The sequence below is a fragment of the Pristis pectinata genome, chromosome 8 (genome assembly GCF_009764475.1).
Source record: "Pristis pectinata isolate sPriPec2 chromosome 8, sPriPec2.1.pri, whole genome shotgun sequence".
Lineage (NCBI taxonomy): Eukaryota > Metazoa > Chordata > Chondrichthyes > Rhinopristiformes > Pristidae > Pristis > Pristis pectinata.
In genome coordinates this window covers 14,631,004-14,657,646 of record NC_067412.1, presented here as the reverse complement: position 1 = coordinate 14,657,646, position 26,643 = coordinate 14,631,004, and the positions used below count along the sequence as shown (strand labels likewise).

The window sequence follows — 26,643 nt, the reverse complement described above, 5'->3', positions numbered from 1 at the left end:
GGAAATACTGTGGTAGCCAATATCCTGACTTCCCAAAGCCTTACCATGTTCTATAATGGCATGTCTGAGATGTGATGCAAGGTACCTCATTTGCTTGGATTAGTGCAACCCCAACATAAATCAAGAAGCCTGATGTTTGATTTGCAGCCTATTCACCACATTAAACATCCACTCACTCTATCTCTGCCACAACATGGCTCCAGCATATACCTTCAACAAAGTACACTGTGCCAACATGACGAGACCTCTCAAACTCATAGCCTCTACTTTGTAGAAAGGGCAAGGTCCACAGGTGTAAGGGAATGAAACCACCAGCAGGTTCCTCTCCAAGTCACACACCACTCTGACTTGCAGAGCACCTTTCCTTTGTCAGCACTGGATCAAAATCCTGGAACTCCTTATCCACATATACTGTGGGAATACCATCAGTACCATCACCTGAACAACTGCAGTGGTTCCTGGAGACAGTTTACCACCACCTTCTTGAGGTCAAATATGGTTGAGCAATTATGCTGTCCTTACCACAGGAGTCTCATGAACAAAAGAAGGAACTTTTCCAACTCGTCTCTAGTTATATATTCCCATGATTACTGCAGCACTGGAGAATTAACATGAGGAAGAACTTTCTATCCCAACAATTGAACTGCAGATAAGATACAGTTTTTGAAGCATCCATTTTAACAATCAGAATATAACTCCAGACTTTAGACCTCACTGCTGCTTAAAAGCAGTGTGACATTTCCTTGGGAAGATCATCGTGACCTGTTCAGCTGGGTAATACCTGCATTGCAACTATAACACAATGAAAAACCATTTAAAATGAAATGACTGCAGAAAATCAGCACAACTATATGTTGCCAGTACTATCTGTTATGTGAACCAGTTGCATAAATGGCCGACCTTGCCATTTTAAAGTGACAACAGTGTCAAAATTGGAGAAAACGTTGCACTTTAGCTGGTCATCAGAAATCAGCTCTTGGGGCTTCACTTCCTGCCAGCGCAGTTATCTGGTGGACATCTCTGTTTAACAGAAACCCAGCAGCAAGGGAACAGAATGCTTTGGATTTTAACATGGAGAGTCTTGTGTGTCTGATTCCAGAAGTGTGAACGTGTGTTTCAAATCAGGATGATTGTAATAAGAAAAACTTATAAAGGAATTTGAGCTGCTTTCAAAATTCTCTCAGTGATTCCTCTAACCTGTGTTTAAATTATTTCAAAAGCAGAATGCCATGGAGTCTGCAAATCCCAGGTATAAGAAAAACATGGTGAAACGCACTGCAGGTCAGGCAGCTTCTTCAGTGAGAGAAACAGAGTTAGTGTTCTGGCTTCATGCCTTCCTGATTACGATTCCTAAATTGCCAGCAGTCTGCCTCAGCCTGAGAGCGCAGCCGGCTAGGGGGGTCGAATCAATGGTGAGGTTACCCGGCTTTTGACAGGGGTTAAAGGTGATGTGTCCAGTCTTACTGGGTTTAACTGGAGGAAATTTCAGCTTAAGTTTGCATGTTCATCAACCAATCAAGCAACACAGAACTGGTGGAAAGATATAACAGGTGCAGAGATAGAGTGGCTTGTCAGAGTACAATGGCAAGCTGAGCCTTTTATTCTGCAGGCAATCTCCATGTGCTGCACCATAGATGTGAGGAAGGGGTAATGGATCTGACGAAAGATCATTGACTTGAAGCACCAACTCGGTGATGTTGCCTGGCCTGCAGAATATTTCTAGTTTTTTTTTCTAGTTATATTTCATTCCTTCAACCTCTATTCTTTCTGCTGTTATGGCGTTCAACTTGCTGCATGCTGATCAGGTTAATTTTGCTTACTAAAGAGGAACAGCTGTTGATGCCCTGAGAAGTGTGTGGTGATGCACTTTTGGGGGATGTCACATAGTTGTAGGATGTCTACCATGAATGGTAGGGCCCTGTGGAGTGTTGTGGAAAAATGGTACCTTGGTGTACAAGTCCAAAGATCCCTAAAGGTGGCAGCACAGATAGCAAGCGTGGTCATGTGCTTCAAAAGGGCAGCAATCATACTGATGCCCATAAACAGCAGGGTGAGCTGCCTCAACAACTATTGCCCGGTAGCACTCACATTTACTGTTAAGAAGTGCTTTGAGCGGTTGGTCACGGCTAGAATTAACTCCTGCCTGAGCAAGGACCTGGCTCCACTGCAGTTTGCCTACCGCCACAACAGGTCTACAGCAGACACAATCTCACTGGCTCTCCACTCAGCTTTGGGGCACCTAGATGACAGCAAAACACACATCAGCCTGCTGTTGTTTATCGATTATAGTTCGACGTTCAACACCATCATCCTCTCAGTACTAATCAACAAGCTCAGAATCTGGGGCTCTGTACCTCACTCTGCAACTGGATCCTCAACTTCCTTATCGGGAGACCACAGTCAGTGCGGATGGGTAGTAATATCTCCTCCTTGCTGACAGTCAACACAGCTGTACCTCAAGGATACGTGCTTAGCCCACTGCTCTACTCTCTCTACACTCATGATTGTGTGGCTAGGCACAGCTCAAAAATCATCTATGAATTCGCCAATGACACCACTTTTGTTGGCAGAATCTCAGATGGCAACGAGGAGGCGTACAGGAGTGAGATAGATCAGTTGGTTGAGTTGTGTTGCAACAACAACATCACACTCAATGTCAGCAAGACCAAGGAATTGATTGTGGGCTTCAGGAAGTGGAAGTCAGGAGAACACATACTAGTCCTCATTGAGGGGTCAGCGGTGGAAAGGGTGAGCAGCTTCAAGTTCCTGGGCGTCAACATCTCAGAGGATCTATCTTGGGCCATTGATACAATCACGAAGAAGGCACGCCAGTGGCTCTACTTCATTAAGAGTTTGAGGAGATTCGGTATGTCACCAAAGACTCTTGCAAATTTCTACAGATGTACAGTGGAGAGCATTCTGACTGATTGCATCACCACCTGGTGTGGAGGCTCCAATGTGCAAGCTGCAGAGGGTTGTAGACTCAGCCAGCTCCATCACGGGCACAACCCTCCCCATCATAGAGGATGTCTTCAAGAGGCAGTGCCTCAAGAAGGCAGCATCCATTATTAAGGACCCTCATCACCTGGGACGCGCCCTCTTCACGTTACTACGATTTGGGGAAGAGGAACAGGAGCCTGAAGACCCACACACGTTTCAGGAACAGCTTCTTCCCCTCCGTCATCAGATTAATGAACAGTCCACAAACCCATGAACACTACCTCATCATTCCTCTTTTGCACTATTTATTTATTTTTGTAACTTATAGTAATTTTTTGTCTTTATGTCTTGCAATGTACTGCTGCCGCAAAACAACAAATTTCATGACATATGTCAGTGATAATAAACCTGATTCTGATTCTGATTCTGAAGAAGGTATATGAGGTTCTTGTCTTCATTAGCTGGGGCTTAGAATATAAGTGCAGGGAGTCTTGGTACAACTTTATAAAACATTGGTTAGGCCGTGCTGTTCTGATTGCCACATTGTAGGAAGGACATGATTGCACTGGAGAGGGTGCAGATGAGATTCACCAGGGTTAAGAAGAGACATGACGAGGAATTTTTCACCCAGATGGTGGGTGCAATCTGGAACACACTGCCTGAGAAGGTGGTGGAGGCAGGTACTCATTAAATTTAAGAAGCATCTGGTCGAGCACATGAATCCCCAAGGCATTGTAGGGTATGGACCAAGTGCTGGTAAGTGGGATTGGTATAGGTAGGTTCTTGATGGTTGGCAGTAACATGGTGGGACAAAGGGTCTGTTTCTGTGCTGTATGACTCCATGACTCTGTAGTACCCAGCATATCTTCATCATTGTTTAGGCACAAGCTCAATTACAGCATGAATGTGTACTGTGGTCCTAAATTTCTGTTGTTTAGTGAAGTAGTTAACTCACCCCCACCCACATCGACATGAGAAACAGACCATTCAGCTTCCAAACCTGCTCTGCCGTCCAATAACATGGCTGGTCCTTTACATCAGCTCCACTTACTCATCCAGTCCTGAATTTAGTGCCCAGGAATGTGTGGATTTCAGCCTTGAATGTACTCCAGACTTTGCATTTACAGCCTTCTTGGATCAAAACATCCCAAGATGTCTAACCCTCTGAGTAATGAAAGTTCTCCCTGTCACAATCCTAAATGGGCAACTCTGTATCCTGAGACTATGCCCTCTAGTTCTGGACTCTCGAGGCCAAAGAACCAGCTTCTTGGCATCGACCCTGTCAATCCCTCCCAGAATCTTATGTTTCAGTTGGATCTCCTCTCATTCTTCTAATATTATAGGGGCAGTTTTTTTTGATCTTCACTCCTCTGAAGTGTTGTTTTATTAAAAAAAAATCAGCTAGGATTATTTTTGTGCACTGGATTTTCAGTTAGGAGATAATCCTCTCAAGCACTACTTCCATAGCGTTTCCTTTGGCCATGTAATGAGATCAGCGCCCTGTGTGCTTTTCCAGTTGTGAGTCTTCTTAGAGATCAATGAGAATTCCAAGGCTGCCAACACATGCAAGGTTACCTATGGAGCAGGGGATCCTAAAATCCTCATGGGGTGAAGTGTAAAGGAACTTTTTGTGGGGTCTCTTTGCAACGCTAGCTCCCTCCTAACATGCCTTCACTGCCTGGTTGTGAGATTCTTCAGTGGTGTTATTATTACTGCAATATAAAATACTCTATTCAAAATTACTGCATGGTTTAAAATGTTTCCAGCACCTGGCCCATCTAACTCAATGCCATTGGAGAGTTGCAGATTCATTTTGGATAGCTGACCTATAGCTAGTTATCTGAATATTTGCTGCAGCTCTGGAAGAACTAATGACAGCCTTGCCTAAATTACCATGGGCAGATTATTCACTTTGAAGCAATCTAACCAATCTCTAAAGGTGGCAGGAGAGATTTCTGCTTCCACTGATACAGCTTAAGGTAATAAAGAGCTAATGAACTAACGTGCAAGCAAAGCATAATCACTAGCAATGAACACTCTCATGTTTTGTTACAATGGAAAATGTATTCTCCTGAATGCTGCACACAGTTCTTTTTTTTTAACATCACAAAATGGTGATTGAACTTCCAATGTATTTTGTTGGTACAGCATGTCTCAGGATGTTTTGATGTTCTGTAGTTTCTTTATAAGCTCCTACACTGGTTGTATTGTAGAAAGTCATCTTGCTGAGTCGGGATATATACAAAATAACAAGAGTTTTGCAAAGACAGTGAAATGTGAATTATCTTTTCCACTTTTTCATATAAGCTAGGTGGTAACCCACAAGATGTAATTTGCAAATATCAGTCTTATCCTGAGGTTTCCTGTCCTGTTGCTACAAACTATAATGTGATTGATCTATAGAGTAGATCTCATGCGGTTGTTTTCAAATTGAATAGAAATGCCTCATTTCCTTTAGGATATATGGTCTGCCTGCTCATATACCTGAAGCACAGGAGCTAAATTAACCTAAGCAACACAAACTCTGCCATAATTTTAAGGTTTTGATTAAATCTCCTTTCATGGTAGTTGTACTGCTTCAAAGATAGATGAGCTCCATGCAGCTCTAACAAATATCTATGCAAGGGTACAGGCCGTCCCCAGGTTATGTCAGGTTTCCATTCCTGACAACTCTCCATAATCTGATTTTTCTGTAAATTGGTGCAGTTCAGTGAGTACAGAAGTGATTGGCAAGAGGGACTTTATTGCAAGTTGAGATGTGGACAGCAGGGTTTTGGTTTATCTCAATCCTACAAGTAATGCTTTATTTTGTACTATTTTCTATGATGTAAACTGTCCCTGGGTGTATACAGCTACTGTCAATCTGTTCATTAATGCATTAAAAAGACATGTTATTGACATTAATGTGGTAGGTTTCTACAAACCCACCCAATGATTCACCCACAAAACCAGGTGTCACAAAAATCAAATTAAATAGGATTGGGAACTAGACACTATTATCAGAATAAAGTTGCCCCATAGTGTTGAATAGTATTTATTCAGTAGGCTACGTAGCTATTCATATATATTGCTCCATATACATTGGCATAATTCTTAGATTTCATCGATTATCTTCTATGTTCACCTGAACACTACCCATAATTAAACTAATGGAACATATACTGTATCCAGTTGTTAATGAATACTAGCTTGCATTTCTGTTACAAACTTTCTTACATTGAAAAATTCTTTAAACATGGGAGAATTTATGTGTTGTCAGATTTTGCTAAGTCAGGTCTTCTGTATTGAGGGGAGCCCCTGTGTAGGTAACACAACCTGTTTCTTTGAAATATCAAGAGCCTGTGAACATCTCGAATGATGCTGGAATAAAATCCTCATCAAACCACAAACTCAGAGGAAAATACAAGCAGTGCCTGGAATAATTCCCTGACTGGGTGGAAGAAGTGCAGGGAAACAAACGCTGGATAGGTGCCAGGAATATGGCTCGGATTTAAACCTGTTTTCTGTGTTTGCCTGACATGGCTGCATGCAAGCTACAGAAGGGAACGTACCCTGCGTCTTCCCAGATGGACTAAGAGAGCTGAGAAGCACAGTGATGGATCAATTATACTTCAGGCACTGATTCTACGTGCTTTTAGCGAATCAATGGGATTTCGGTGCGGGGTGCTCTTCATCTTTTTGCATTGCTTTCACATCACCAGCGATGAATGTTCCGCAATACAGGCTTTGCTTCTTGCATAAGCTTAATCTATTCGTGAAGATAGTGATAATGTGGATGAACTCTGCTAATATCTAGAGGTATTAAATGTCCATAAGAACTGTCACGTGGTCCAGCTGTTTTAAAGCTTTGGTTTTGTATTGGTTCTCAGCTCCCTGCCCCACCCCCACCACCTTCCTCTGAAACAGAGTGGATATGAGGGAAATAATGAATATGTGTGTTGCAGGGACAGGATTCTGAACGAGATGCCAACCTTTTCAATCCTCTACAAGGGAGCTGTGATCATTAGCAGGTAATAGATGAGAATCTGTTAAATTGTCCACTGCCTGTTTTGTTGGGTTTTCATGTAAAATCACTTCACATGGAAGTCTTCAGTTTAGATAAAATAAATTTTAAAACTGCTGAGGGTTTCATTTTGCTATGATTTAAATTGTGCTTGAACTCAATCAGTATTATTTTTTTCAATTTTTTTTTCTGGTTCCGACGTTGAAACCAATCAGTGAAATTTGAAGCTCAACTCTTGCTTAGCTGGAGCTTATAGTTTTCATTATACTCCACTCAGATCTGAGTGGAGTAAGATGTGTGAAATCATGAGTCACCACTTGCAGATCTACATTGAACCAGCAAGGTTTTTCATAGTAGGGGAAACTTTGAAGGGCAATTTCTGTTTGATGAATCCTCAACGCTATTTCATTGAAAGATTGAAACTAGACAGGCACTGTGTTAATGAGACACATTTGTTTTAGAATCTGGTTGAGCACACTATTTTGGTCCTAATTGTAGATCACCATAAATTGGACTTGTCTGGAGGGGGTTAGATGTTCTCTACAGTCTAAACAAGTGTACCAACATTTGGCTCCAATAAAGTCAACGGAGGAAGTATACATCATTGGTGGCTGATACTCCCAACCCTGATGAATATCCCCCTGCTTCAGATTTAGCATTTAGGTACAGATTAGGCACAATTTTCATGTACCAGTGTATGTAGGCCCCACAAATCCTTGGTGAGAAATTCACCCCTGATCAGTTGGTAAATTGGTTTATTATTGTCCAATGTACCGAGGTACAGTGAAAAATCTTTGTTATGCATGCCATCCCTACAGATCATTTCATTATAACAGTGCATTGAGGTAGTACAAGGGAAAGCAATAACAGAATGCAGAATTAAGTGTTACAGTTACAGACAAAGTGAAGTACAGGCAGACAATAAGGTGCAAGGTCATCCTAGAGTCATAGAATTTAGATTTAAAAGAGTAGAACAATTATAATAGAAGTAATGAGTAGATCTGCAGAGCGCAGCTTGCAACGAGTCGTTATGCTCCGGTCCCATTGATCTCCTATTAATGTTAATTAAAGTTATAGAAAACAAACCGCTTGCCACCATTTTGAACAAGGATTGCACCAAGCATGCTATATTGTAGCATCAGCACATTGTACTCTCCCTCTGAAATTCATTCCATTGAAGTCATTAGAAGGAATTTCAAAGACAAAGTGTAATTTACTCAAGGTGCCATAGTGTGTAATTATATAGTGCAGCTGACTGGGGATGAATTTCAAGGTATCATTTCATTCTGAATGGGAGGGTACACAGATTCCCTAATGGGACTGGTTGTCCTGGAGGGGAAGTGATCATATCCTGTGCCCAGACAGAGGGAGTCCACCTCACCGTCCTGCACCTCTGCGGCAACAGGGTCCTGTTCTGCCTCACCTCACATCCACCCCTCTCCCACTTCCCCTCCCTTCCTCCCACAGACTGATGAAGACCCCTCGCACAAAACTATTGACAAAACACTTCCTTCCTTCTAGTGACTCGTACCAGGCATCCAATATTGATTTTTAGGTGATATCTTTATACAAGCTGTGTTAGTTAACTTATGACAGAAGTTTCATAAAGTCTGATGATGTGCTGATCAGCAAATATGGTAAACCTTATTTTTGTAACTTTAAGTGGGATTTGACTTTTTACTCCCAGTTGATCACTGTATTAGATCAAGTGCAAACCACTAAAGTGCTGTCAGCAGGCAGTTTAAATGGCTTCAGTTCCTTCACCAAGTTAGTTACCTGCACTAAGGAAAAGCTGAACCAACATTACAGTTTAAGACCCCATCTTGGCCGCTTCTGCCAGAAGTACAAAGGGAAATCTCTTCCTCTGTGTTTCTCCATTTTCTGAGGTTCCCTACTCCATGCTGCATTCTCTGTCAAGGATGTGCAGGCCACAACTGTTTTGCTGGTGTCCGTGATGCACTGGGCTGTGTCCACAACTCTCTGCAGTTTCTTGCGGTCCTAGGCAGAGCAGTTGCCGTACCAAGCCGTGATACATCCAGATAGGATGCTTTCTATGGTGCATCGGTAAAAGTTGGTGAGAGTCAAAGGGGACAAATCGAGTATGGGCCAACAACCCACTTTTCTTCTGTCAGGCAGCTGGAAGGCACGTTTCTATTCCTCCTGGCTCCAGTGTGAAGTAAAGTGATAAAGAAAAGGCCAACCATTAATGTTTTTGGCATTTAGCAGTCCATTTCCAGACCCCAGGTTCGCCTGCTGGAGGAGGAGGAAAGTCTAAGTGGAGTTATTTAAGCTTTAGGTTCATCATCAGATTATCCTTCATAAGCAGCACAGTGGCCCAGCTGGTACATCTCTTGCAACCTGGGTTCAATCCTGTCCTCTGGTACTGCCTGTGCAGAGTTTACACATTCTTCCTGTGCCAGTGTGGATTTCCTCCCACATCCTAAAGACATGTGGGTTAGTTAATTGCCCCTAGTGTGTAGGTGAGTGGTAGAATCTGGGGGGAGCTTATAATAATGTGGAGAGAATAAAAATGTGATTAGTGTAAATGGTTACTTGATGGTTGGCATGGACTTGGTGGGCCAAAGGGCATGTTTCCATTCCCTATGGAACTATGATGATATGCAATGGCCTGACCAATATGGCAGTGAACATACCTTAGGTGTCTGTAGGACATCACTGCCTATAAAGTTGGAGGCCACTTCATCTGTGTCTCTTCCATGACCACTACCACCAAGCACCAGGCGCAAGAAACTGCAGAGAGTTGTGGACACAACCCAGCACGTCACAGAAACCAGCCTCCCCTCCATGGACTCTCACTGCCTTGGTGAAACAGCCAGCATAATCAAAGACCCCACCCACCTGGGTCATTCTCTCTTCTCCCCTCTCCCATTAGGCAGAAGATACAGGAGCCTGCGGGCACATTCTACGAGGGTCAAGGACAGCTTCTATCCCACTGTGATAAGACTATTGAACGGTCCCTTATACGATGAGATGGTCTCTTGACCTCACAATCTACCTTGTTATGACCTTGCACCTTATTGTCTATCTGTAATGCATTTCCCTGTAGCTGTGACACTTTACCCTGTATTCTGTTATTGTTTTTACCCTGTGCTACCTCAATGCACTGTGTAATGAATTAATCTGTGCGATTGGTACGCAAGACAAGTTTTTCACTGTACCTCGGTACAAATGACAATAATAAACCAATACCAATACCCTGTCTAACTTGTATAACCTGAAACTAATGTTATCTACCAATTAATGGTTAAAAAAATAAATGTTTTACTTTAAGAAGCAAATCCAAAAGATAAGTGTATCCAACACACAAACAATTTTCTGCAAGTAAGTGAATTAGCCCTGTGAAATGGCGTGAAGAGATGTCTGCTCTGGTGAATTGGTGCATGTGTGGATGGGACCAGAACTCAGTGTCTTCTGATTGGCCGTAATTTGCTATGGCACATTGCAGTGCATTGCCACTGTATTTTAGAGTAAGGTTGTGACAGAGAAATCAAAACAAAGTAGCAAAGCATAAATTTGCCAGTCACTTTCCAGGAAATTCTGAACCAATGACTCAGAGATGGTGAAGCAACAGGGAGATGTGTCCAGGCTGGGCTATTGCTGTCCTTTGTTGCTGTTGATTTGTTAAGTGTTGGGAGTGAAGCTGGATTTGTACAGGACCATATGCATGTGTTCGGTTAGTACTCTGGCAGTATTGTACAATTACCAGACAAGTAAAGGAGCCTGGCAACACTAATGCATTTACATGATTATCATTTGGCAAAAGTTGGTAATTGGTAATTGGTTTATTTATTGTCACATGTACTGAGATACAGTGAAAAGCTTTGTTTTGCATGCATTCCACACAGATCATTCCAAACATAAGTACATTGAGGAAGTACGAAGGGAAAAGCAATAACAGAGGAAGTGCAGTGCAGGTAGACAAATAAGGTGCAAGACCCATGACAAGGTAGATTGAGAGATCAAGAGTTAATCTTTATTGTACATGAGGTCCATTCAAGAGTCTTGATTTCACATCCCAATGTATACCAGTGCACAAAGACATCAGTGTAGTGATCTGGTTGGGTATAAAATTAAAATCTGACTTGACCACGGCCAATCTGAACCTATCCGAGCCTGAGGACTTAGAATTGTTTTCATGTACGAATCCAACCAACACCATAATTATAACAAATGTCAAACATGTCACTGTCCAGAATCTTGCACTGGGAACAAAGTACGCTCTCACTCCACCCACCATTTTAAAACATAATCCCCATGCAAAAACCCTAAAGAATGTTTCTTTTGTTCTCCCCTCCTCTTCCAGTCAAACTCTCTGGTTCCCCATTCCAGTGACCTTCCTATATGGAGTCACGTCTCCTCTGATCCCTCTACCCCTTTCAGCCCCTGGTTGGACACATGCCCTCTCTGAGAGCCATCCTTCACCCTGAGAGAAACCACCTCACTGCACCTACACAGTGACAGTGTTTGGGGCCAAGATATAAAGCACTAAGCCCAGCCAACCTAGGCTCAAGGACATTATTTTCATACCCAACCTGAACCTAAAGTCTTAGCCACTTAAAATCTCTGGCAATGTCACATCCTGTGAATCAATTAATATCTTTAAAAAAAATCCTGGACTCCTGCTGAGCTAGGAGCTGACCCAAAGAAATGAGAGAAAATTTATGACACTGAAGGAGATTATTCAATCAAACATGTCCATGCTAGTTGAGAAAGAGCTACCCAGGTCAAGCTCACCTTCCAATACTATGTCCTATCAGTCACAGCTCTTCAAGTACATAGGTAGAAATGTGGCAAGGATTTTAGCCTCTACCTCCCTTTCAGGCAGTGAGTTCCAGACCCCACTGGTTAAAACCAAATCTCATCTCACCCGCTAAACATTCTACCGATTACTTTAACTCTATGCTTTCCAGTTTTTGATTGCTCAGCTAAAGGAAATAGGATCTTCCTCTTGGCCCCTCATAATTTTATACACCTCAGTTAACACTCCCCTCAGCCTCCTCTAATCCAAGACAAACAACCCCACCCTATCCAATCTCTCCTCAAATGACAACAACCTTTCCCTCAATGTCAACAAAACAAAAGAGCTGGTCATTGACTTCAGGAAAGGGGGCGATGTACATGCACCTGTCTACATCAACAGTGCTGAGATCAAGAGGGTCGAGAGCTTTAGGTTCCTGGGAGTGAACATCACCAACAGCCTGTCCTGGTCAAGGCACATAGATGCCACAGCCAAGAAAGCTCACCAGCACCTCTACTTCCTCAGGAGGCTAAAGAAATTCGGTTTGTTCCCTTTGACTCTCACCAACTTTTATCGATACACCACAGAAAGCATCCTATCTGGATGCATCACGACTTGGTACGGCAACTGCTCTGCCCAGGACCGCAAGAAACTGCATAGAGTTGTAGACACAGCCCTGTACATCATGGATACCACCCTCCCCTCCTTGGACTCTGTCTTTACCTCTCGTTGTCTTGGTGAAGCAGCCAGAATAATCAAAGACCGCACCCACCTGGGTCATTCTCTCTTCTCTCCTCTTCCATCGGGTAGAAGATACAGGAGCCTGAGGGCACGTACCACCAGACTTAAGGACAGCTTCTACCCCATTGTGATAAGGCTATTTAAAGGTTCCCTTATATGATGAGATGGACTATGACAGAGTATTTGGAAGTTCTTGCACACTTTAGCAAGGTGTGCTTGCTTATTTTCCCCTAGGTTTTTTGTATGGTAGAATATCCCACTTAAAAACCTTGCCTCTGCTTTTACAAATATTACCATTTTTGGCCCTTTCCATCTCCTTTACCAGCTGGCTGAATTGAATAACCTTGAGGTTGGCAATTCTGCTGTTCTTAACCATCTTGTACCAGATCACTGGCAGAATAAATTATTTCAATGAGAATTCAGATATTCTAAGCAAACCAAACAGGTGTACCTCTGTCTTGCACAGACTAGAGCCAATGTGAAAGCCCTTGTGATGCTATTTATTTTAACCTTAAGTGAAGGTTTGCTGGAAAATCTTTCTCTAATTAAATGTTGACAACTTTAAGAAATTGTCTTTGCTATGCTCTTTATTCAAAGCTTCAGGTCAATTTTCAAAATATTTAGCCTGAATTATATTCTATTTGCTGGCTTAACTTCAAAATTATATTATTAAATTGAACACAATCTCCACCATTCTATCTCCTCACTCAAGGATTTTAATACCCAGTTCTTTCATTTAGGTTAAAATAACACAGGGTTCTGGCGATTAGGATGTTGGTGGGGAGATGACGATCCAATTAATTCCTGCCCAAAAAGTTTCAATTTGGTCACAATAAAGCAAACAGAATCACAAGCATTTTTAAAAGCAGTAACCGTCCTGGCTAATGCATGTCCATGTTTAGAAGGAATTGATTATTGTGCCATTGTTGTCCAGTGCAAAAAACAGTTTGATTCCCTTACCTTAGTGGCCCTACCTGTAATGATGTAAAGGGGCAGAAGATTCTTTCACTATTTTGTAGTGTGGCACAAGTGAGGACCATTTGAAAGACAATGATAAGGAAAACTCTAGAAGAATCTTATTTGTAAAACTTGAAGATAAAGAATAGAATCAGGAATAGGCTACTCAGTCCTTTGACCTGCACTAGAATTCAATAAGGCCATTTCTTGTATGGGTGCCAGTCTCCTGCGCAAACTCCATATCCCTTGATTTCCTTAATATGTTGAAAGTATGTCTAAAATATGAGTTTAATGATGTACCATACCCAGAGGTATTGCATAATCTGCTCAAGTGTTTGCTGAATACTCTGTGTGTGTGTGTGTGTGTGTGTGTGTGTGTGTGTGTGTGTTGTGGTATAGTCTGAAGGCCGTACTATCAGCTTTATACCACACTGTCTGCAACCATACAAATCCTCCCCCCGATGGATGGTGGGGGTTGCTCTGGTCAATATAATTCCTGGATACATTTTCTGGATATTATTTTTAATTTTCCTGTGTGTGACTTCCTAATCAAAGAAATGTTGTTGCAGTTGGGGGTGGGCAGTTGGTCTTTTCAACAGTGTCATATGTTGAAAATTGAATATTTTTTTGAAATAACATACTGCTATGTGTAGGCGAGCAATTATAATGACATTCTCAGTAACGCAAAAAGACGCATTTCACTGTGTGTTTCGATGTACATGTGCCTAATAAATAAATATCTATCTAAATATCTAAGCAATGTTTCTATGTGACCTGAAGTATGCTTCATCTTTGTGGGAACATTGGATGGTTAATTGTGTCAGTGCACCACTAACCCAATTACCATGTGCCGTAGTATAACAAAAAGCATCCTCTTAGCAACACTAAAAGAAGATCAAATTCCTCTTCAAAACAATCCAAGTTTACTATGGGAAATGGGAGTATTTTAAAATGTGTGCATGCCTAATCTGTGACATAATCTAAACAAGCAAGTGCCTGTGTTTACATGTACTGCTGCATTGCCCGTGGCTATGTCTCACTGGCAAAAGCTCCACAGAGAACATTGCACCTTGTTAACATCGCTTAGTTCTATTCTGATTCCAGACTAGCATTTATATAGCCTCTTCCAGCTCCCAAAGTGCTTTACAACCAGTGAAATATATTTGAATTGTAATCACTGTTGTAATGGTGAGAATGTCGCAACCTGTTTGTGCACAGCAAGCTCCCACAAACAGAAAAGTGATAATGTCCAGATAACCTGCACTGCTGATTGAGGATAAACATAGATCAGGAGATAAATTCCCTGCTCATCTATCAAGTTATATCATGGGATTTTTTATGCCTTTTTGAGAGAACAGACAATCGAATCTTAACACCTCACCTGAAGGACAGCACCTTGACACAGCCTCGGTACGGCACTGGATATCCTCCAGTCTCTGCCGGTGGACTTGAACCCACAACTTTCTGACTCAGAATGCTATGGTAGTAAATGGTAATTTGATCTGCAGTATCAAGTCACGGTTTCTGGAATGGAATGAGTCCGCACAGATCACATGTGCTGATTTCTCAAGGTCTCTCTGGCTCTTGCACTGGTTATAATGGAGAACAGGAGAATCCATTAGAAGTTCAGCACCACAGTGTTCAATATAAAATCACTACCATTTGCTTGAATTGGATTCAATGTACAGACAACAACTTTTGGCATTTTATAATAAAGATCGTTATTAATTGGCGATAAATTCATGAGTTTAGCTGTTTCCAACAGTTTATACAAACTTGTCCTTTTTCATTAATGTGCTGTTGGTGATCTTGTCTCCCCTCCCTTGAGGATGCTGTGTTTGCCCCCAGGTCGGTGGGACACTGTCTCTCTTCCATCTTCTGTGGTAATATAGTTTACTTCTTCAAAAGAAGCCCTCTTTCAGCAGAAGTGACCTTGTCTTTCATTTTAGATTAACTCTTATTACTGAGTACACACTGCACTGAATTATTTGCCTATTTTTAGCCAGCAGTGTTCTTAAACCAGTTCCTATGGGGTTTGATCTCTGGGCCGTGTGTGCAGCAATTAGCTTCATCCTTCTGTCCCTGAAAATGCTAACCAGATTAAACCTTCATTCTTTTATACATAAAATCTAGCATAGTTAACACTTTGGGCATATCAACAAACATAAATTCTATGATCTTGTTTTCTTTGACAGGAGTGTTACCCTTTTAATTGTTGGGTGAAGTACTTTCAATGGCATCATAAATTTATTCTTTAACAACCATGTCTTTTTTAGTTAATGTGCTGTTGGTGATCTTGTCTCGCCTCCCTTGCGGATGCTGTGTTTGAAAGACTAATTCTAATTCAGTAACACCTTTTCAAAACTTTAGGAGATTCAAAACTTAGCCCAAAAGAAGTACCTGTTCAGTTAGGAATAGTAATTAAGACCTGGACAATATCCAGATACTGCCTGACCTGCTGAGTTCCTCCAGTGCTTGTGTCTTGCTCCAGATTCCAGCATCTGCAGTCTTTTGTGTCTCTGGACTGGGTTGGTAAGTGGCAAGTAACAGTGGTGCCACACAAGTACCAGGCAATGATGATATCCAACAAGAGAAAATCCAGCTATCACCCCCTGATGTTCAAAGGCATTACCATCACTGAATCCCCCACTATCAATATCCTGGCAGCTACCATTGACCAGAAACTGAACTAGAGTGACCATATACACAATGAGGCAACAGGAGCAGGTCAGAGGGCAGAAATCCTGTGGTGGGTAACTCACCTCCTAACTCCTGTAGCAACTCACCAAAGACTCCTTAGACAGCACCTCCCAAACTCACAACCTCTACCAGCTAGAAGGACAAGGTGCAAAAGCATGAGAACACCAACTGAAAGTTGTCCTCCAAGCCACATGCTATCCTGATCAGAATCAGGTTTATTATCATTGACTTAGATGATATGAAATTTGTTGTTTTGTGGCAGCAGTACAGTGCAAAGACATGAAATTACTATACATTACAAAATAAATAAATAGTGCAAAAAAAAAATAAAGGAATAACGAAGTAGTGTTTATGGGTTCATGGACCATTTAGGAATCTGATGGCGGAGGGAGAGAAGCTTTCCTAAATTGTTGAGTGTGGGTCTTCAGGCTCCTGTACTCCTCCCCAATGATAGTAACGAGAAGAGGGCATGTCCCGGATGGTGAGGGTCCTTAATGATAGATGCTGCCCTCTTGAGGCACCGCTTCCTGAAGATGTCCTCAATGGTGGGGAAGAGTTGTGCCTGCAATGGAGTGTTCCTACACTGTCGCTGGGTCAAAATCCTGGAACTCCCTCCCTAACAGCATTGTTGGTATAACCACACACTGCCACAGTTCAAGAAGGCACACCCACACACTGCCGCAGTTCAAGAAGGCAGCTCACCTCCACCTTCTCAAAGGCAATTAAAAATGGGCAATTAAATGCTGGCTTAGCCTGTGAAGCCCACACCTCTTGAATGAATAAAAAAAATATGGTGGACAATTCTGTGGTTTCACCTTGCCTGTTGGAGGATTTAAGGTCTACATCTAGGGCATTAGTGCTGCTTAAATTTGCCTGACATCCAGCTACCTCTGTCTCATTGATAAGCCTCTATAGCTCCTTGTGGTTGGCTATGTGGGTGAGAGTTCCTATTCTCAGCTTCAAACAGTAGAGTTAGGGTACCAGGTACTCCCACTGCCCTCACCTCCCACTCCTCAAGAAGTAGAAATAAAATTAAAATATTTGACAGATTCAGTATTGTGATGACAAGACCAATGAAGCCAAGATCAACTTCAGGGGGATTGAGTTCTGGGATCCTTCCCCCAAGCAGGCTGCTGAGTACCAGGTTCCAGCAGGAATGGACAGGCAGGTTAGAATCTCCCCCAAAAGATCTTTCTGCCCACCTCATTATGCAGGTGAGGCAATCTCCCATAGGATTGAGAAACTCCAGTGGGAACAATGCTTGACAACACTCCAGGAAATGATACTCGCATATCCCTTTGGGGTATGGCCCATAGAATTGTACAGACTGCGGAAAAGGAGAGGGGTAACAGATTATGTAATGTTTTTAGAAAATTAAACTCCACAGCCACCTTGAGAGTATAGAACATACATTAGGCCCTACAATTTCTTCATGCAAATCCCATTTTTGAATCAATTTCATAATACTCACCAGAAACAACAATTTATCCTTCCATATCATTAGTATTTTCCTAGGAATATAATTGCTATTAGGACAGGGATTCTAAAATGAGAGATGTGATTGTGAAAGAGGAAAAGTGCTTAATCAGAGATCTCGGTGTTTCATGAGTAGCCTTTAAATAGGCTACAGGTATATTGGAACTGAGATAATAAGAAGCCAAGTAGAGGTAGATATTTCCTCCATGGAGGACACAAGACAGAAATAGACATGGAAAGCCAGGAGAGTTTTGCAGCTTCATGCAGAGAGACGTGGACTCCTTCTGCAATGCTCCCAACCTGCTTATTATCACAATATTTGATGGTATTACAACCTATTCCTGAATATGTATCTCTAATGCCGTTCCAGCATTGATTCATTTTGTGTGAAGGAAAAATTCTTGCCCTTGGTTTAACTTTCCTTTGTTGGAATCAGTGCTCACTTGTTTCTCTGTGACGATCATGGAATTATTACAGCATAGGAGCCCATTCAACCTGTCCTATTTCACTGGCTCGCTACAGACTCATCATTCTAGTTCCACCCACTGACCATTCTCTATGAATATTTCTCCACAATGGAACCTGCCTGTAAACACCTGCAGATTCCAAGCTCATACTCTGTAAAAATGCTTTTTCTTATGCCACTGTTAATTCTGATATGTTATGCTTGTCCACACACTGCATAATTCTATATACTTCAATCAAATCCCTGCTCAGTCCTCCCTTCCCATCTATCCTTGTAACTGGAATCCCTGATCCCAGAAACAATTCTCGTCAGTCCTTTCTGGACCCTTCATATCCTGCCCCTAATGTAGTGACTAGAATTGAACACAATACTCAAGTTGAGAATGGAGTTTTATGAAGGTCAAGCATGACTTCCAACTTTGTGCCTTGATAATTCATACACATTGTGTGTGCTTTATTAACTGCTTTCTGGTCAGTCACTTTTATTGGTATTGGTATTGGTTTATTATTGTTACTTGTACCGAGGTACAGTGAAAAGCTTGTCTTACAAACCGATCATACAGGTCAATTCATTACACAGTGCAGTTACATTGAGTTAGTACAGAGTGCATTGATGTAGTACGGGTAAAAACAATAACAGTACAGAGTAAGGTGTCACAGCTACAGAGAAAGTGCAGTACAAAAAGGTGCAGGTCACAACAAGGTAGGTCATGAGGTCATAGTCCATCTCATTGTATGAAGGAACCGTTCAATAACCTTTTCACAGTGGGGTAGAAGCTGTCCTTAAGTCTGAACAGACTTAATATTACTTTTAGTAATTTGTAATTTTTAGTAATTTGTGCCTGCATACCCCAGGCCCTTTTACTCCCCTTCTTTCTATATTGCTCACTTCATTTTTCCTTCCAAAGTACACCTTATATTTCTCACCTTAGCTACATCAGCCACGTGTCTGCCCATTCCACCAGCCCATACATATTCTGCTGTGATCTACGACTACTTTTGCAGTTCACAATATTGCCCAGTTTTGCGTCACTTGCAAATTCAGAAATTGTGACCTGCACCCTAAAGTCTAGGTCACAGGTAGAGATATATAAAAAAACAATGGCCCCAAAACTGATCCCCAGGGAACACTGCTATTCACCTTCCTCCAATCCAAAAAACAACCATTCACCACCTCCTTCTATTGTCTATTAACACACCAACTTCATATCCATTCTAGCAATCTCCCTTTTATGCCATATGCTTCAACTTTGCTGATTAGCTTATGCTGTGGTACCTTATCAAAAGCTTTCTGGAAGTCCATACATTGATTGCTTTACTCTCATTATCTCTGTCTGTTACCATCAAAAAACTCTATCAAATGATTAAAAAATTAACAAATCTGTGCAGCCTTGCCTTAATTAATGTGATTTTCCTCCAGGTGATTATTCATCGTGGGTTGGATCAATGCTTCTGAAAGCTTTCCCACCACCTGCAGTTGCTGGACTTATCCTTATTCCCGTTTTTGAACAATGAAGTAACATTTGTTGCTCTCCAATCCTCTCGCACCACCCCTGTATCTGAAGAACACTGAAATATCACAGTCACTGCCCACATAGTTTTCTCCCATTTTCCTTCAAAATCCTGGAATGCATTCCAGTCAGTCCTGGTGACTTACCTACTTTAAGTTCATCCAGCTCTTCTAATACCTCTGTGCTATCAATTTTTAACAGATCTCCTTTTACACTCTCCTTCATAATTATATTGGAAACACGCTCTTGCCTGGAGAAGGCAAATGCAAAGTACTCGTTTAGCACCTTAACCGTGCTTTCAGTGTCCATGTGCAAGTTCTCATTTTTGTCCTCAATGGGCCCCACTCCTCCATGTATGAACCTTTTACCATTCATATGCCTTTAGAACATTTTAGATTCCCATTTATATTGGCAGCTAATCTTGTTTTATACACCCTCTTTACCTCTCGTGTTTTAATTTTCACTTCCCCTCCAACTCTTTTGTAATCAGCCTGATTCTCACTCACATTTGCAACCCAACACTTGTCAAACACAGCCATTTTTTTGTTTTATCTTTCTCTGTATGCCTTTTGTCATCCAGGAAGCTCTGGATGTCTATCCTTCCTTTGTCCATCATGGGAACGTGCTCAGCCATACCAGAACCATCTCTTCCTTAAAGGCAGCCCTTTGCTCTGCAACTGTTTTGCCCGTCAACTTTTGCTTTCAACTTATCTGGTTCAAATCCGCTCTCATTCTACTGAAATTGACCTTCCCCCAATTAATTATCTTTACTTTGGATTTCTCCTCCTTTTTCAGAATTAAGCAAAATCTTATGGTATGATTACTATTTCCTAAAAGTTCCCCTTCTGAAACTTGGTGCATCTCATTCCCCAGAACCAAATCCAGCGATGGCTCCTTTCTCATTAGACCAGATTCGTACTGATTTAGAAAATTATTCTGGACACATTTTAGAGACTCTTCACCCTCTCTGCCTTAATATTATTACTGTCTCTGTTTACATAGGGATAATTAAAGTTCTCTATAACCACATTAGAGTTTTGGCACTTCTCTATAATTTCTCTCCATACATGCTCCTCCCTATCTCTCCCATTCATTGGTGACTGATAGAATGCACGCAGCAGGTTAGCATTCCCTCTACTTTGTCTTACTTCTAACCAAACAGATTTTGTCTTTGATCCTTCAGCCACATGCTGTCTCTCCAGTACTGTAATATTGTCTGAAATAGGCAAGCTGTTAGAGGAGCCATGACAGACACTGGCAGTTTGCCATCTTAAATGGGGGAAAAAAAACTGAAGCTTAATTTCAAGGCAAGCTTTGAGTCTCCTGGTTTAGATGCAGATGGATTTCTACCCACTCAGACATTTTAGTGGATTTAACACTCAAAATATCCAACCATTGCAAAGTAGCAATCAACAAACTTATTTTCTTTAACAACATGGGATGAAACAATAGTGGTATAAGTTTGGGGAAAACATAGTGATAAAGACAAAAGATGCTCTGGTCAATGGAAGAAAAGGATATATATCATGCAGCATTGGAGATTGTCCAGTTCTATCCAAAGAGATAAAAGGGAAACAGTAAATAATAACATTATAGTAAAGAAAATTGCAAAGTACCAAGTCAAATTAATCTCTAGGTAAAGACGAGTAGATAGAAGTTCAAACAAGAAAAAAGTAAATTAGGCATAGATATCAGGAAGCCCTTCTCCTCAAAGTATGCACTGGGCACTTGGAGTGAACTGTCATACGTTGCTGTGGAAGAAAAGACCCTGCAATAATTTAATTAGGAACAGCAGGTGTTTTGGATGGATGAATTAAGATGGGCCAGTGTGCTATTATCGTCCATAAGTATCCTTTAATCTTGTCATATGCTGCCTATAAGGTCATTGCTCAAGGACTCCAGGCTTGCTTCATAACTTAATATGTTGTTTGCACAGCCTGGGTGTTTCTCACTGACCACATGTGAACGCAGTGTTCAGTCATGACTTCCTCTCAATTGTATTTGCTTTCTTTGGTCAGAATAGTTTGTTGGCTTTGCTGATTCCTGTTACACAGTGATTCATGAATTGCCTAAGTTATGGGGTGTAAAATGGACATTGAAAATTGGTGGGAATTCGTTACAGCAAACCTCTGCACCATTATATTCCTTTGGTAAAGTTTGGAAATGCTGTAATATGTATCTGTCAGATTGTAGGTGGGTATAAATCAGTGCATGCTAACAAAACAACCATACACATAAATTCCCAATCACATCACTGCTCCCTTGAATCAGCAAATTATGTGGGATAAAATTTCCTCTCTTAAGCACAGCTGGCAACAATGATGTAAGCTACATTCAACATTGTGAAGTTTGTGAATTTAAGACGTTTCTGCTCAAGCTCATTCACACATAGCTAAATTTAAACTTGTCATTCAGCCAGTGTGATGAGGGAGCAATTTAGAACATCATTCTTATTTGGAGGATTTTATGACTTTAAAGTTTTTTCTCGATATATTTAAGTGTGGCGATCTGGCAGTGTTTGACTAATGCAGCTGAAATCAAGTTGATTGCAAAAAGGAGGCATTTTTAATTGATAGTCTTGCACTTGCGAGCAACCTAGGACTTTAAATAACTGAAAATCTTTTTAACAATTACACAGAACAATTCACTGGGTTTGTTGATATATGGTATTCAATTGCTCAGTAATTTTTAAAAAAATATTAAAACTTTTAAAGGTGTCATTAGTGTCCCGGCAGCTTGAAAAAGTTACAGATTAATGCCTCCCTTAAACCCCACAAGCAGGTACCATCAGCAGAAACTTGCCACGATGATTAATACGATCAGGTATGCAGCTGGATCTGTGGCCAGAATCAGGTTTCCACCTTTATGAAGTTTAAACTGATGCCAAAGGTGGAATTTGAACTTGGAATTCCTTGCTCTCCTGCTCCTGTTCAGTCTTGGATGAATTTTGTTGCAAAATCCAGGACAACTCCACAGAAACACCGGGCCCTTTTGTTTAAAAAGCATCTTTTGTGGGAAAAGTTTACAATGGTATTTAACGGCAAGAGGAGTGCACACCAAACCAATGAAAGAATAGTTAGATGGTCATTGAAATTATTTCCAGCTTTTCAGAGCCCCTCTACTTAAGACATCTTTATTAGTCACATGTATATCGAAACACACAGTGAAATGCATCTTTTGCTTAGAGTGTTCTGGGGGCAGCCCATGAGTGTCGCCATGCTTCCGGCGTCAACAGAGCATGTCCACAACTTCCGAACCGGTATGCCTTTGGAATGTGGGAGGAAACCGGAGCACCGGGAGGAAACCCACACAGACATAGAGGAAACACATAAACTCCTTATAGACAGTGGCTGGAATTGAACCCAGGTCCCTGGCACTGTAGTAGCATGACGCTAACCGCTACACTACCGTGCCTGCCCTTAGTGTATTGCTTTGTTCTCTTTCTACCTCTGCTTTTGTGCCATGTTAGTTTTCCCATGGGAATTCTCCCAAATGTTTGGATAATGCAAAGGATGGAAGACGGAGATGGACACAAAGCCAGGAGACATGAAGGGATGCAGCTTCATGAAGGGAAGTGGACCCCCACTACCAACTCCCTTATTATCACAGCATTTGTTAATATTACAAATTATTCTCGAATATCTCTATGCATTATCTGCATAAAAATAAATATATTTTATTCATAATAGATACACAGTGGTAAATTTTTAAGTTAAGATGATTGGTTGCTTATCTGAAGCTGGTTCCTAGGGCTGGAACCTACTTAGACAGGTCCCTTTTAATTTAAACTGAAGAAGTACTCATATCCGGGTCTCTGCATGCAGTTCATATATCATACATGCACAAATGAAAATTGAGGGAACGGACGCTTGGATATGCTTTGAAAGTTACTGCACAAATCCAGGCAGCTCAGCACATCAGGCAAATAGAAGCCACAGAAGGAAAATTTCAGACTTTTCGATGTCCCAGATTCATTTCACATTCATTGAAATTCATGTGCATCACACTCTCTCGCTCTTCGTGCGCGGTATAGTGGCACAGGTGGTAGAGTGCTACCCGCCAGCTCCAGTGACCCGGGTTCAATCCCAATCAGCAGTGCTGTCTGTGTGAAGCTGACATGTTTTCATGTTAGTACAGGATTAGTATTGGTTACAGTGCTCACAGTCAAATAATCTGTCATCATCAAGGTCACCTGTGAATAAGGACATGATGATTTCATGAACACAACCATTGTTTGTGGAACCAACCCCCAGCAGGATGTCAAACCTTGAGAAAACAACAACTTCTTGTGTCACTTAATGTGGCAAAAATCCAAGGCACTTGACATGACTTTTAACAACCAGAAGAATTGACCTCAAGCAACTGAAAGAGGTATTAGGGCAGTTTATGGTTTTGTGAAAGAGCTATGTTTTAAGTGGTGTCTTAAAGGGGAAAGAGAGGTGGAAAGATTCAGAGAGGACACTTCTGAGGAGGTCTTTGGCAGCTGATGACAAGGATTCTAAAAGTGGAGCAATTAAATTCAGGATGAGCAAGAAATCTGATTGAACGAGTGTGGATATCTCAGAGGGTGAAAGAATTTATGTGTGAATAAGTATATTCATGGAAGATTTCCTCCTGTGCTATGGATAGGAAATTCATATAAACAAAGCATTATGCAAAATTGGGACAAGCGTGGTGACACAGTTGTTCAGAACAGACGTGAGGGGTATGTTTTTTACTGAGAGAGTGGTGGATGCCTGGAATGGGTTGCCTGATAAGGTGGTGGAGGCAAATTCATTGGGGGCTTTTAAGAGGGGCTTGGATGGGCACATGAATGAGAGGAAAATGGAGGGATATGGACATTCTGTAGGTAGGAGGGATTAGCTATGTTGGCACAACATTGTGGGCCGAAGGGCCTGTTCTGTGTTGTACTGTTCCATGTTCTATGCAGTTAGTAGAGGTGCTGGCCTCACAGCTCCAGCAACCTGGGTTCAATCCTGACTTCTGATAGTGTCTGTGTGGAGTTTGCAAGTTCTCCCTGTGACTGTGTGGGTTTCCTGTGGACTCTCTGATTTCCCCTCACATCCCAAAGATGTGTGGGTTTGTAGGTTAACTAGCCACTGTGAATAGCCCCTGTTGTGTAGGTGAGTGCTAGAATCCAGGGAGAGTTGATGGGAATGTGGGGGTGAATAAAAAGGGATCAGTGTAAGTGGGTCCCTGATGGTGACTGTGGACTCAGTGGGCTGAAGGGCTTGTTTCCAGGTTGTATGACTCACATTTGTTTTAAACTTTCAATACTATGTAAATCTTTATCATATCAATGAGCATTTTCTATTCAACACTACATGCTCACAGATGGGGATGTGCTTAACGTGAGATGTGCATGGAGGTAGTGCATATAAAAGAGATCTACATTTATTTAGCACCCTTCAATCAAGAATTAATGAAATAAAAACAGATGTTGCTTGACCTGCTGAGGACTTTCAACGTTCTCTGTTTTTATTTCAACAATCCTAGTGCTGGACAGGCAGTCACCCGATTGGGAAAAATCTAGCTTGCAGTCTGTGATGTCTACTTTCTATCCAGATTTCTTGATTTCCCTTTCATTTAGTCCAATTTTCAAGGAATGTCTCTTCTTGGGGTAAAGTCCCTCGTTGGCTAAGGAATGATGCACGAAACTACTTGTAGAAAAAACATCAGTGTCATTGCTTGTAGAATTTTATTGCTTCACTTCCCCCTTTCTGAGCCCACGGTAGAAACCACCAAGGCAAAATGGGTAAAAAAACGCATGGAATTTCCTAAAAAATCTAAAGTGATTTGGGAGAATTGAAAGACTGAAAGTTAGTCCAGGTTTTAATAATAATTGCAAGTGGGCAACAATGTTGTGTCCCTTAAATCTCTGGATTCCATTCCTCCCGAGCAGTAGCTAAAGTTGATCTTAACGTAAATTGGGAATAAAATAATGTTCAAAGTTGATTGCAGTGGTTTCAAAAAACCTACCTTATCAGCACATTATTAGATATCACCAGTGAAATACAGGCTGTCCCCGGGTTACAAACGGGTTCCATTTTTACAGACGTCCATAAGTTGATTTTGCCCATAAGTTTCTAAATACGCAAAATCACTCAAAATGGTAGCTATATGTCCATTGTACTGTAATGAATGGTGTTGATAAGGGCCAATTCACATGAATGTTTATTTATTGTCTTCCCCTGCCTACTTACAATGGTACAGAATCAGGATGTCCCACACTCAATGGCTAGTTTCAATGGGCTTGAAGTATCAGCGCACGTTATATTTTTCAGTAGAATATCATTGCACAAGTATCAATGCGCGATTGTAGTTTCCATAGCAACTTTCCTAAGTGGCCTCAGACGGTGAAACTAGCAGCCTGTGTTCTTAAGAGACAATGGTGTCTGATTATGGCAGGGAAGTTACATGTAAACTGTTTTTTTCTCCAAGACTGGCTCATGTTTGAATTTAATAATATTTATAGGAGCTTATGCGCAGTGTCCATAAGTCAAGTGTTCATAACCCAGGGAGGGCCTGTAGGTAATGAAAATAGGAAAACCATTGTGCTGGCAATATATTTCAGAAGATGTTAAGAAACACTTGAATGGCAACCCTTCTGTAGCGGTTAACGTAACACTATTATAGCACCAGCGACCTGGGTTCAATTCCGGCTACTGTCTGTAAGGAGTTTGTACGTTCTCACTGTGTCTGTGTGGGTTTCCTCCGGGTGCTCCGATTTCCGCCCACGTTCCAAAGACGTATGGGTTAGGAAGTTGTGGGCATTCTGTATTGGTGCTGGAAGTGTGGCACCACTTGTGGGCTGCCCCTAGAACACTCGACTCAAAAGGCACATTTCACTGTGTGTTTTGATGTACATGTGACTAATAAAGACACCTCATCTTATCTCATCTCCATGATCCTTAATATTTACTCCATCCACCATCATGATGAGAGTGTGCACCCATCTACAAAATGCTTTACCAGAAGGACAGTAATGGTTCAGGAAGGTTCCTCACTACCCCCTTCTCAAGCAGATTCCATCACATCCCTGAGAGAGACTGTCAGATCTGGGTGGTCTGTCAACATGTGACACCAGTGCT

At 41.5% G+C, this 26,643-nt stretch overlaps 1 protein-coding gene across 1 annotated transcript in view; it reads left to right on the top strand.

Annotated features, from left to right (window-relative positions):
* Positions 1 to 22,358: 22,358 nt before the first annotated feature.
* Positions 22,359 to 26,643, top strand: part of si:dkeyp-72e1.9 (syntaxin-binding protein 4) — a 60,515-nt gene continuing 56,230 nt past the window's right edge. Inside the window, 1 exon segment of the mRNA XM_052021260.1 lies at positions 22,359 to 22,375. Within this exon segment, the coding sequence (XP_051877220.1) occupies positions 22,359 to 22,375 (17 nt within the window).